This window comes from Chiloscyllium punctatum, chromosome 4 (genome assembly GCF_047496795.1).
Source record: "Chiloscyllium punctatum isolate Juve2018m chromosome 4, sChiPun1.3, whole genome shotgun sequence".
Classification (NCBI taxonomy): Eukaryota; Metazoa; Chordata; class Chondrichthyes; order Orectolobiformes; family Hemiscylliidae; genus Chiloscyllium; species Chiloscyllium punctatum.
This window is the reverse complement of record NC_092742.1, coordinates 22,261,854-22,274,492: the sequence shown is the minus strand read 5'-3', so window position 1 is coordinate 22,274,492 and position 12,639 is coordinate 22,261,854. Positions and strand designations below refer to the sequence as shown.

The window sequence follows — 12,639 nt, the reverse complement described above, 5'->3', positions numbered from 1 at the left end:
TAGATTTAGGGTGAGAGGGGAAAGATTTAAAAAAAAAAGAGACCTTGGGCAACCTTTTCACGCAGACTGTGTGTGTGTGTGTGTGTGTGTGTGTGTGTTAGTATGATTGCAACATTTCAAAGGCATCTGGATGGATATATGAATAGGAAGGGTTTGGAGACATATGGGCTGGGTGCTGGCAGGTGGGACCAGATTGGGTTGGGATATCTGGTCAGTATGGATGGGTTGGAATGAAGGGTCTGCTTCCGTATGACTATGACCAGTGTACATCTGTATAACTATGACCAGTGCAATTTATCTGTTTGGTCTGAGAATGAAGATTGACAATTAACTACTCCTGTATACCAACTGTGACTCAACCAATCAGCCTTCATTATACTATATTAAGCATCCATTATTCAAAGTCTGTTTTTTGTGTCTTAGCATTGATAAGTGCACAACTTTGTATCTCCTTTCAGCAATGTTTAAATTAAGAAAAACTAAAAGAATAGTTCCTACACTGCACCTCCAAATACTGTTTAAGAAGAAAATGTGGAACATTAAAATTGTAATATTTGTAATAATTTAAGGTCACCTTCTGTAATTTCTAATTTTTTTTAAATGTTGGCAGAGGTTGGTGGGGTTGGAAGAGTAACAGAGGCCTGTGACTGGTGGAGCCTTGGAGCATTGCTGTTTGAACTTCTAACTGGGATGGTAATTGTTGACACTTTTGTGACATCCTGTTTTTTTTTCTTTGTTGTTAAGATTTTATACCAGTTGCATAAAGGTAAGTATCTCGACACATCCTGACACCATTGCTGCAAATAATTGTTCCTTAAACGATTCCAGGGTTTCGACCTCCTGCACTCTGGTGCTGATGTATTTGTTGATCTCACCTTTTCACTAAAGGACATTCAAATCCCAGTACCTTTCAGTACTCTGAGTACATGTCCTCCTCCTATTTTTTTCCAATTTCAATGAATATCTTAATCAGACTGTGTATCTTTTTCCATTCCTTTTAACCACTTTCCATGCTTAGAAAATTAGGTCACCTGTCCGGTTCCTGCTTGCAACGCAAAAGCTCAAGTTACGCTAATCTCACTCAAGCTACCAATGTTCCTACTGAGCTTTGTGGTTCCTTGACTGGTACAATACCTTGTGTTTTGGGGCAGCGTTATCTGGGATGAACTCTGACCAGAACGTTGTATGGTTTTATCACAGCTCCGTCAAACTTATTTTTATATACTGTTGAATTTGTTGATGGCTGTTTTGCATCACTTCGAATTGTAGCAATTCAAGTCAACCAAAACAAAGTTTCTTTCTTCTTCCCCCTTAATCTATTCAAATCCAATCAAAACTGAAGTACTGTTTCCATGTTTTTCTTGAAGTCATTGCTTTAATGTAGACATTCCATGTAACCTACTGTTGTTCTTTCTGTGTATTACTGCCACTCATCTGCAAAGTTGACAAACTTGCAATTGACTGAGTTGCAAATGCAAGTCATTTGATCCAAATTAGAAAACAAAAAGTAGCCTCCATGCACCCTTAGAATATCCAACTGATTATTTTGCACCTGGTTTGATTTCTTCAAGTATCCATTTGTTTTCTATAGTTCAGCCAACTTGAATTTACTCTTAAGTGTGAATTGCTTATTTTGAGTTTCTCATTAACCAAGTGATAATTTTTTTAATGTATTAGTTGTCAGAAGTTATACCCCTGCTGAAGAAATACAATCAAAGGACTATTGACCCAGAATTGTGTTTCTCAGTATTGTAAACTGATGTTCTGTATCTCTGTCTGTCCCAGACCCTGTCTCAGTGCTACCCTTCCAGAATCCATCCTTACACCCAGCTCAAACTCCCGGACCATCTCAGTCCTGCAGCAGTGTCACTTCTCCAACAGGTGAGGGTGCCAATTAGTTAATTGCTGTGTACATCAAGATTTTTCTCCTCAGAATTTGAAGTCAAGTGCTAGTGTGGCACAGTGGTAGTGTCTCTACCCTCTGAGCCAGAAATCCAGAGTTCAAGTCCCACCTGCTCCAGAGGAGTGTGGTAATATGTCTGAGTAGGTTGATCAGGAAATATTGAAATTGGAAGACCATTTCTGAATAAAGTGATCAAGAATGATGATGATTCAGTTATAGCTTAACATAACTTGGTCTGGAATATCTATATACAAATAAACTTCTTCATTTATATTGCACTTTTATCAAGATTTCTATGCTTCAGATCTGACAAAGAGCACCAGTCTAGCCAAGCTTTTATAGACTAATGCTGCAGACAGTTTGGACACATTATGGACCCTGAAGTACAAATGAAATGATTTGGTTTTGGTAGCATCAGTTGAGGGAAGAACATTGACTCACGCATCAAGAAACAACTCTTGAAAGTTTCAAAAAATCTTTTGGGTTCACCCTAACAATATTTCATTTTAATATCTATTGTGAAGGTGGCTAACTGTGACATTGTTGCTCTCTTTACTTTTGCACAGAAGTTGGAGACTTTGGCAGCATTGTTTAAAGTCAACAACTGACTGTATTCTTGCTTTGAAGGCAATCATTTGTTGACTTTAAACAATGCTGCCACAGTCTCCAACTTCAGTGCAAAAGTAAAGAGTGCTACATGTCACAGTTAGCTGCCTTCACAATACATATTAAACTGAAATCTTGAGAAACAATCAAAAGCACACACCAAAACAGAAACTGCTGGAAAAGCTCCAAGTCTGGCAACATCTGTGAACTGAGTACTAAGTTCTGAGGAAGGGTCACTGGACCCGAAACGTTAACTCTAATTTCTGTGCATAGATGCTGCCAGACCCACTGAGCTTTTCCAGCAATTTCTGTTCTTGTGTGTGCTTTCGATTTGTTTCTCAAGATTGCTAATTTTCTTTGGCAATAACCTAAAGCAGTGAGAAAGATCTGAGTATGTCTAAATTGATAACAATTCATTTCATAAAGTGATATCACTTAGATGGACATTTTGCTTAACTGATATCAACATTGCTTGATTGAAATCTTAAAAGGACCTTCAGCCTCTACACAAATTCATAATCACATTTTTGTATTGGTCATTTGGTCCAGCTTGTTTACACTGCCTCTCTGAGCATTTTAACTCTCCTGCCTATACTCCATAACCCTGCGCATGTTTCTGTTTAAGTAACTATCTAATGCAATCTTGAATCCCTCAATTGAACCTGCCTCCTCCATACTTCCCAGCTGTGCATACCATACATTTACTAGTAGCTGAGTGAAAATGTCATTTTTCAATGTTGAGGTTGCCTGTTTTTGTTGCAAAACATTTTAGAAATGGGGCCTCTGGCTCTCAATCCATTTGAGTGGAAATTTTTTTAAAAATCTTCCTATCCACTTGATCTTGTGATTTTCAAAACTTCTATCAGCTCTCGTTTTAACCTACCCCCTCAGCAGGAAAATCAGTTCCAATTTCTCCAGTCTTTCCTCATAACAGAATTGCCTTAACCCTGGGACCATTATCATTAATCTCTTCCCCACGCTGTCCAATCCACACACATCCTTCACTCAAAGTGTGGTTTTTCAAAACAATACATAATTCTCCAGCTAAGGTCTAACCAGTACTTTACATACAAGAATTGGGAGGTTACGACCACTGTAATTTCTACCCCCATTTATGATGCCTAGAATATGGTATGCTTCATTAACAGCTCTCTCTACCAGTCCTGCCACATTTTTGATGGCTGTGTGTATCTATAGCCAAGTGTCTTGGATTCTTCACCCCCTTTTTAAAAAATTGTGTCCTTTTATACCAAAATGCATCACACTTGCATTGAAATTTATTTGCTACCTATCTACCCACTCCATCAAAGTGTCACTATCTGTTTGAAGTTCTTCATCCCCCCTCTTCATGGCTTTCATTTACCCATTTCTTCTCATCTGCAAACTTTGAAATCGTCCCCTACACACCAAAATTTAGATCATTTATGTAACAGGAAAAGCAAAGGTCCCAGTACTAACGCCTGGAGAGTCCCACAATTTCCAGCTTGTAAAATGCCCATCCGTCATTTCTTTTCATTTCCTCTTTCTCAGCCGGTTTTACATCCATATTGCTACTGTCCTTTTTTACTCCATGACTTTTATCTTGCCTAATGTTTGTAATTCTCCAATCCTCTGGCATCATCTTCAATCTAAAAGAGGTTGGAAGATCATTGCTAGTGTCTCTGAAATTTCCGCAGTCACTTCCTTCAGTATCTCTTCTGGTCCTGGTGCTTAATTAAACTTAAGTACCAACAACTTAAGCTATAAAGATAACATATTGGTTATCTGTGAATTTTAAACCCTTCTCGGGTGAAAGACTGGTAGGTATAGGGAATGCTGGATGACTAAAGAAATTGAGGGTTTGGTTAAGAAAAAAGAAGCATATGTAAGGTATAGACAGGATAGATCAAGTGAATCCTTAGAGTATAAAGGCAGTAGGGGTATACTTATGAGGGAAATCAGGAGGGCAAAAAGGGGACATAAGATAGCTTTGGCAAATAGAATTAAGGAGAATCCAAAGAGATTTTACAAGTACATTAAGGACAAAAGGGTAACTAGGGAGAGAATAGGGCCCCTCAAAGATCACCAAGGCGGCCTTTGTGTGGAGCCGCAGAAAATGGGGGGGATTCTAAACTAGTATTTTGCATCAGTATTTACTGTGGAAAAGGATATTGAAGATATAGACTGTAGGGAAATAGATGGTGACATCTTGAAAAATGTCCGTATTACAGAGGAGGAAGTGCTGGATGTCTTGAAACTGGTAAAGGCAGAAAAATCCCCAGGACCTGATAAGGTTGATGAGGGTAGAGCAGGAGATGTGATCTATATGGACTTCAGTAAGGCATTCGACAAGGTTCCCCATGGGAGACTGATTAGCAAGGTTAGATCCCACTGAATACAGCGAGAACTAGCCATTTGGATACAGAACTGGCTCAAGAGTAGAAGACTGAGGGTGGTGGTGGAGGGTTGCTTTTCAGACTGGAGGCCTTTGACCAGTGGAGGGCCACAAGGATAGGTGCTGGTCCTCTACTTTTTGTCATTTACATAAATGATTTGGATGCGAGCATAAGAGGTACAGTTAGTAAGTTTGCAGATGAAACCAAAATTGGAGGTGCAGTGGACAGTGAAGAGGGTTACCTCAGATTACAACAGGATCTGGACCAGATCGGCCAATGGGCTGAGAAGTGGCAGATGGATTTAATTCAGATAAATGCGAGGTGCTGCATTTTGGGAAAGCAAATCTTAGGAGGACTTATACACTTAATGGTAACTTTCTAGGGAGTGCTGCTGAACAAAGAGACCTTGGAGCGCAGGTTCAGAGCTCCTTGAAAGTGGAGTCGTAGGTAGATAGGATAGTGAAGGCAGCGTTTGGTATGCTGTCCTTTATTGGTCAGAGTATTGAGTACAGGAGTTGGGAGGTCTTGTTGCGGCTGTACAGGACATTGGTTAGGCCACTGTTGGAATATTGCGTGCAATTCTGGTCTCCTTCCTATCGGAAAGATGTTGTGAAACTTGAAAGGGTTCAGAAAAGATAAACAGGGATGTTGCCAGGGTTGGAGGATCTGAGCTACAGGGAGAGGCTGAACAGGCTGGGGCTGTATTCCCTGGAGCGTCGGAGGCTGAGGGGTGACCTTATAGAGGTTTACAAAATTATGAGGGGCATGGATAGGGTAAATAGACAAAGTCTTTTCCCTGGGGTCAAGGAGTCCAGAACTAGAGGGCATAGGTTTAGGGGTGAGAGGGGAAAGATATAAAAGAGACCTCCGAGGCAACTTTTTCATGCAAAGGATGGTACGTGTACAGAATGAGCTGCCAGAGGATGTGGTGGAAGCTGGTACAATTGCAACATTTAAGAGGCATTTGGATGGGTATATGAACAGGAAGGGTTTGGAGGGATATGGGCCAGGTGCTGGCAGGTGGGACTAGATTGGGTTGGGCTATCTGGTCAGCATGGATGGGTTGGACCGAAGGGTCTGTTTCCATGCTGTACTTCTCTATGATTCTATGACCAGGTTTCTTCCTCTTGTCAGAATGGCTAGGTAGCATCTGCTTCATAGGTAAACACAGTTGCAAATTAATCCTTTAACACTTCAGCCATTCACTTGCCTTTATGTTAATGCCACTTTAGGTCACTAATTGGGCCCCATTTCTTTTTATCACCATTTTACTGTTGAAAATCCTATTGAAGACTTGGGGTTTTCCTTTTTCATGTTAGCTGCTAGTCTTCTTTCATAATTGCTTTGTTTCACTGCATTTGCTTTTTCACCTCCCTTCTGGATTTTCTCTATTCTATGTAGTTCTCAACTATATCTCGTAATGACATCTGTCACAAGTGCACTTCTTGCTCTTCAACTTAATTTCTGCTGTCTTTGTCATCCAGAGAGCTCTGGATTTGTTTTATCATCTTTCCTTTTTTTTTGAGGGAGTACATCTTGACGGTGTCCAAACCGTCTCCATTTTGAAGGTAGCCTATTGATCAGCCACTGTTTTTCCCACCAGCCTTTGATTTCTGTCTGTTGGGTTTTTCCATGCTGAAGCTTGCTCTCTGCTGATTGATTACCCTTACACTGGCGAAAAGAATGCCATTTTCTCCCATCATCTTAGATCTTACCATACAAAGACCACTGTCTCCTGAATGTTTGCCACTGTCACTTGATCTACTTGGCCCATCTCATTCCCGAGAAAAGGTGTAGCAGTGTCTCCTTTCTTGTTACACTGGGCACGTATTGCAGGAGAAAGTTCTTCCAAAAACGTATAGGGTTCCTCACTGTCCCTTGCACTAATGCTATGACAGCCAATATCAAATGACTAAGTTAAGGTTCCCATTATAAGTACTTTGATGTTTTACTCCTTTCTGTATTTTTATTGTAGATCTTTTCTTCTGCATCCTTTCCACTAGTTGATGGTCTATATATTACAATGGGCAATCAAATTGCGTGCTGATTATTCATTAGGTCTAGTCAAATCAATTGTGTCCTTGAACCCTCTGAAATGTACTCATCTCCAGTATTGCATGCTCTCCTTAAAAAAAAAGACTGACTTCTTTTCATCCTCCTTTTCCATCTTTCTGATATTTTGAAACTATAAATATTAATCACCCGAGTTTTGAGAAGATTCGTAGCTCAGGTTGAGGTTCTGGATGCATTCATACTAATCACCCTTCCCAAAAGCTAGGCCTCCAGTATCACCACATCATAGTCATAGAGTCATAGACCTTTCAGCCTATGCTAACCAACAAACAGCAGACTACACTGAGGAATGGATAAGAGCATGGAATTATCCATCTAACAGGATCTATTTTGAGCTACACACTATTTTTACGTGGATGTTCTTAGTGGTTTCAAAAGTCCGCAATTGCAGTGCACCATGATTTAAGATTAATGAAAGGTGAATAACCTTGGTCGTTAAAGTGATGGCTTCAGTTAGTAGGATGATCTGATAACAAACATTGGAATCCACAATATGATTAACTAAACATTTATTGTGAGGAAAGCATATATGATATGATTCTTTTTCTGGTGACTTTGGTAGAAAATGAGGAAATGTGTTTTTAAAAAGAAGCTAAAGTTACCACAGTCCTACTGGACTGTAAAGCTACTCTCTGATTAGAGGGATGACTGGTGGTAGTTTAGTGTGAAGGCCATCATATCTCAGGTGACAGGAGAGATGCTTCGTGGTAACTTCAGCCAGTGAGAGAACTGAACACAGGTTTGCTGTACATTGAAAAACCAGCCATCCAACATGCTAAACTGGACCTTGGGAGGGTTGAGGTGATAATTCCACACTGTTAATAGTCTATTTCCAGCAGTGTTTATAGTCTTTTTGTGTGCCTGTTTTGAGCACAAACAAAGCTAAGGTCAGCTAGATTTCCTTCACTTTGATTTTTTTTTTCCTCTCTCCCTTCTCCTAGTTGTTGCAATGGGATTATCGCTGCCGGCTTGGTTCTGGTGAGAATGGAGCACAGGAGATAAAATCTCACTCCTTTTTCAGCACTGTCAACTGGAACAAGCTGAATGGTTATAGATGAGGCGATTTGCAAAAAAATCCTCTACCTAACAACAGAAACTCAGAAGGAGAACCGTGTGGACTCGGACGATCAGGGAATTGATGCTGACTCTTAAAGTTTCTGCAGCCATGAGCAACAGCAGAATGTAGCTAGACTGGAGATCTACAAGGCACATTTAAGCTAGTTACACTAACACTAAAACTGGTCATGGGTCCATTCAGCTCACTGCAACAACGCCTGTGTTGGCAAAGAACCAATCAGACGCTCTTCAGTGAATTTTAAACCTCGATCAAGTGATGTTAATCATTTTTGTGATGAGATATACATAGACATAAAGGCTCTTCCTGGTTAAGGAACCCTTTATCTGGCAGCCAGCTCCTATTCGTCCATAAGGGAATCCCCTGACTCTCAATTTTGCAGTTTAATGTATTTGTCTTTCTCTTTGCATCTCTGTAGCAAATAACCACTTTCTACACCAAATGATCAGATTTGCTACTTCTCCTGAGCTCACAAATACAGTCAGGGTTGGTAATCCCCAACTGCCTTTGCCTGAATTTCAAAAATGTATCAAGGTATATGATGCTAAAACTAAAATGGGGCCTATTGATTAATTGGATCAGGAGTGAAATCTTGTCAGGACGTCTCTTGTTTCCCCTTCCTATCATGGAGAAGTATCTGACGGTGTGAGATCAGACATTTGGGAACTTCAATGAGAAAAGGGTCCTGAGCATGTACCTATGTCCCACTATCCTGTGAGGTCGCATATTGAGCTTCCAATAATCCAGAGCTGCCAGACTGCTGTTTTCTAAATATCTTACAGAATTTTAACAAAAAGCATTGAAGCAGTTTGATTCAAATGTGTCAGTGAATGGGGATCTGCATTTTGATAGCTATTACATGTCACTCCTCTGGAAAGCAAGCCCCTCTACCCCTAGAAGTATTGCTAAAGATTCTTAACAATACACAGAGTTCCCCACTTTACTTGCCTATAGCTCCAGGTTGACAGAATAGAATTCTACATTTAACAAGGATTACTATCTGTAATGAATAAATGGGTAAATAATTATGAACTATTTGCATATGACACAACTAGTTGAAATTCTAAACCCTTTATAAACTCCCCTTCTACACACGCATGTGGGCAGAAATACAACATGTATGTTATGGGCAGAGAGAGAAGACTTGGAAGTCAGGGTTTATTGTGATTCCTTTGGCTTACCAAGATGTCATAATCCTTGATTCTCCTTTGGCACCTGATTGCAAGAAGACACAAGGTGTGTAGGTTCACATGCTTTAACTCTCAGGTTTACTAGTTAAGAGCCACTGCTTACAAAAACTGCTAAGGGAAAAGTAAACTAGTGACCTTGAGGCTCGAGATGTTTTAAACTACATCTTTTGCTTCTCACCTTAAACCTATGCCCTCTAATTTTCAACTCCCCTACCCTGGGGAAAAGGCCTTGGCTATTCACACTATCCATGCCCCTCATCATTTTGTAAACTTTTGTTAGATCACCTCTCAGTGTCTGATACAGAAAGCCGGAAGGACAACAGAGTGGACTTGGACGATCGGGGAATTTGCGTACCTATGCTGACTGTCAAACAATTTTCGCAGCCATGAGCAGCAGCAGAATGTAGCTAAGACTGGATATCTACAAGGCACATTTAAGCCAGTTACACTAAGACTAATCAAACTCTCCCCATAGCTCAAACCCTCCAAATCCAGGCCTCGCAACATCCTTGTTAGTCTTTTCTGAACCTTTCGAGTTGCACCACATCTTTCCAGGGAGACCGGAATTGCGCACACAATTTCAAAGAGGGCCTAATCAATATCCTGTCCAACCTCAATATGACCTCCCAACTCCTATGCTCAATGCACAGACCAATAAAGGCAAGCGTACCAAACATCACCTTCACTACTCTGTCTACTTGTAACTTCACTTTCAAGGCACTAATAACCTGCACTCCAAGGGCTCTTTGTTCAGCAACATTCCCTAGGACCTTACCATTCAGTGTAAATCAGAAAAAGCAAGGGTCCCAACACTGGGGAGCACTTTTTTCAACTAGTCTTCAATCTGAGAAAAGCTAACCAACCTGCCATGTGGCACCATAGCAAATGCTTTCTGAAAGTTCAGCTATACAAACATCCCCAGCGCTACCCTCGCCCACTGCCGGTATCACCCCTTCAAAGAGCACAATTACATTTGTCAGGAATGAGCTGCCCTTGACAAAGCCCCATGTTGACTGTCTAATATTAACTTCTTTTTCCCAAGTCGTTTCAGTTACCAGGGACCCAATCATAGAGTTGTTGGCAGACCTTTGTCATCAATAACCAGTCACAAGTCCATTGACCAATCAGGTACTTATTACCAGCGAAAGTTCCTTTTGTACACACTCTGATTCCAATTCAACCGAAAATTAAGCTTTCACTACTGCTTGAAGTATTTTTTTTCAACTTGTTCAGCAGAGATGTTGTGAGACACACCTCATCTGCTCCAAAATTGAACCCAGGCCTGCTGGCTGAGAGGTAGGGACATTACCACTGTATCACAAGAGTCCAAGAAGTAGCTGTGTAAACACTACTTACAATCGGTGTCAGATTACTATTTTAAAGAACTGCAGCAATCTCCCTGCATTTTACACCAGTTCTTTTCTCATTCCAGTCCACAATTGTAAACAAAGAAAAAGAAATAAGATGGTCTTTACACTCCTACTAGTTCTGAGCCATTACAGAAGTTAGTCTCTTACATCTGTAAGTGTGCAAACCTGTGGTTAAAGCTTTTACTCCTTTCATGACTTGGATTGCTCTGCTTAGTCAGCTGTTTGAACAGATGAAGATCGTTGTCCTTGACAACTTCAATCTGAGTGACTTTCCTTTTCTAGCCTTCCAATTCCATGTTCTCTGTCCTTTTTTCAGAACAAGTGAAACCATCTTTTACTTTAAAGTACAGACAGGACAGGATCCAGTACTGAATTTTGTAATGTCTCCCAATAAAGCTATATCATAGGGCTGGTTAATCTGATATAAATGTATTGTTCTGGAGTCTTACTGGCTTCTGAAAGAGGGAATAATTTGGTTAATGCCGAGTATGCTAATGGTGCATGTATTCTATCCTAGTGTTTGCTGCAACATGATGTCTGCTGCAGTGATTACATGTTTAGCATCATGGTATAAATAATTTTCATTGTAAAGTATTCACAGTTCTGACTCTGGAGCTTGGCATCCATCTGTCTGTCTACCTCCAGTTGCAAGTAGTCATTAGTTGAACTTCCTGCATCTCCCTCTTCTCGTTTTTTTAGCTAAATGCCCATGTTTTGCTTATTAATTAAAAGTCTATGCTTCAATGTTAACTGTGCAATGCACAGTACAGCTAAATTTATTACTGCTTTCTGTTAAAATGTCAAAAGCTAATTATTGTTGCTGAAGGACATTTGTAATTGTCATGAATGAATTCTTTTATCTACTTTTTTTTAAAAAGAAAAACTATTTATCCCTCTTCTGTTGCCTTTTTACTGTTTATGAATTCACAAAATCACAGAATTGTTACAAGCACTGAAGGAGGTTGTTTGGGCCACTTACAGTCATACTTGATGGTAATGCTGGATAAGTCAGATCCCAGCCAGCATTAAACATGGCTTCATAGGTTATATGTTTTAATTTTGCAGTTGTCTGTTCAGGTGTTTAGGCATTAAAACATTTTTAGGAGGTTGCAGATGTTCTTTAACAAAGAACATAAGTTAAATACACAAAAGAGAAAAATTAAACAAATATAAGATAAAAATTTCAATACAAATACCTAAACAGCAATTTCTGCCAGCCAAATATTGTTCCACATACTTTTTTTTCCCTCATAGTGACTTTCCCTATATCATTTTCTTGGATTGTAGAGAAACACTTATGAATCTGAATATCAACACAGACTGTAAGAGTTCTTTAGCGTCTCAGTTCTTCTTTATGTATTTGAAAGTTAAAAAAATGCTGGAGGAAATAATAATGAGCAACCAGGCTATCATAGAGGAGTTTCATAAATTCATTGTAGTCTTCACAATAGAATATGCTAATGTTCCAGAATTATTAAATAATCAAGGAGCAAAGGCAGAGAGGAAATGATTACGATAACTCAGTAGAGAAAAGGTACTGAGGAACTAAAGGGTTCACTGGACTAGATTACTTACAGTGTGGAAGCAGGCCCTTCGGCCCAACAAGTCCACACTGACCCACCGAAGCACAACCCACCCATACCCCTACATCTACCCCTTACCTAACACTACGGGCAATTGAGCATTGCCAATTCACCTGACCTGCACATCTTTGGACTGTGGGAGGAAACCGGAGCGCCCGGAGGAAACCCACGCAGACATGGAGAGAACATACAAACTCCACACAGTCAGTCGCCTGAGGTGGGAATTGAACCCGGGTCTCTGGCGCTGTGAGGCAACAGTGCTAACCACTGTGCCACCGTGCCGCCCACTAAATGGGATGTGTTATGGGATATTAAAGGAAGTAGCTACAGAGTTAGTGGATGCACTGGTACTAATCTTCCAAGAATCCTTATTTCTGAAAGAGTTCCTGAAGTTTGGAAAAAAACTAACAACTTTTTTAAAAGGGTCACAGACAAACATCTCCACTATAGGCTATGTAGCTTAT

The 12,639-nt window shown here is 40.2% G+C and overlaps 1 protein-coding gene across 3 annotated transcripts in view; it reads left to right on the top strand.

Moving 5' to 3' along the window:
- rps6kl1 (ribosomal protein S6 kinase-like 1) overlaps positions 1-11,487 on the top strand; it is a 42,892-nt gene extending 31,405 nt beyond the window's left edge. For all 3 annotated transcript variants that reach the window (XM_072568240.1, XM_072568238.1, XM_072568239.1), the window contains exons 9-11: positions 611-693; positions 1,786-1,881; positions 7,899-11,487. In XM_072568240.1, the coding sequence (XP_072424341.1) occupies positions 611-693; positions 1,786-1,881; positions 7,899-8,015 (296 nt within the window). In that variant the 3' untranslated portion in view covers positions 8,016-11,487. The remainder of the gene's footprint in view (positions 1-610; positions 694-1,785; positions 1,882-7,898) is intronic.
- Positions 11,488-12,639: the final 1,152 nt, after the last annotated feature.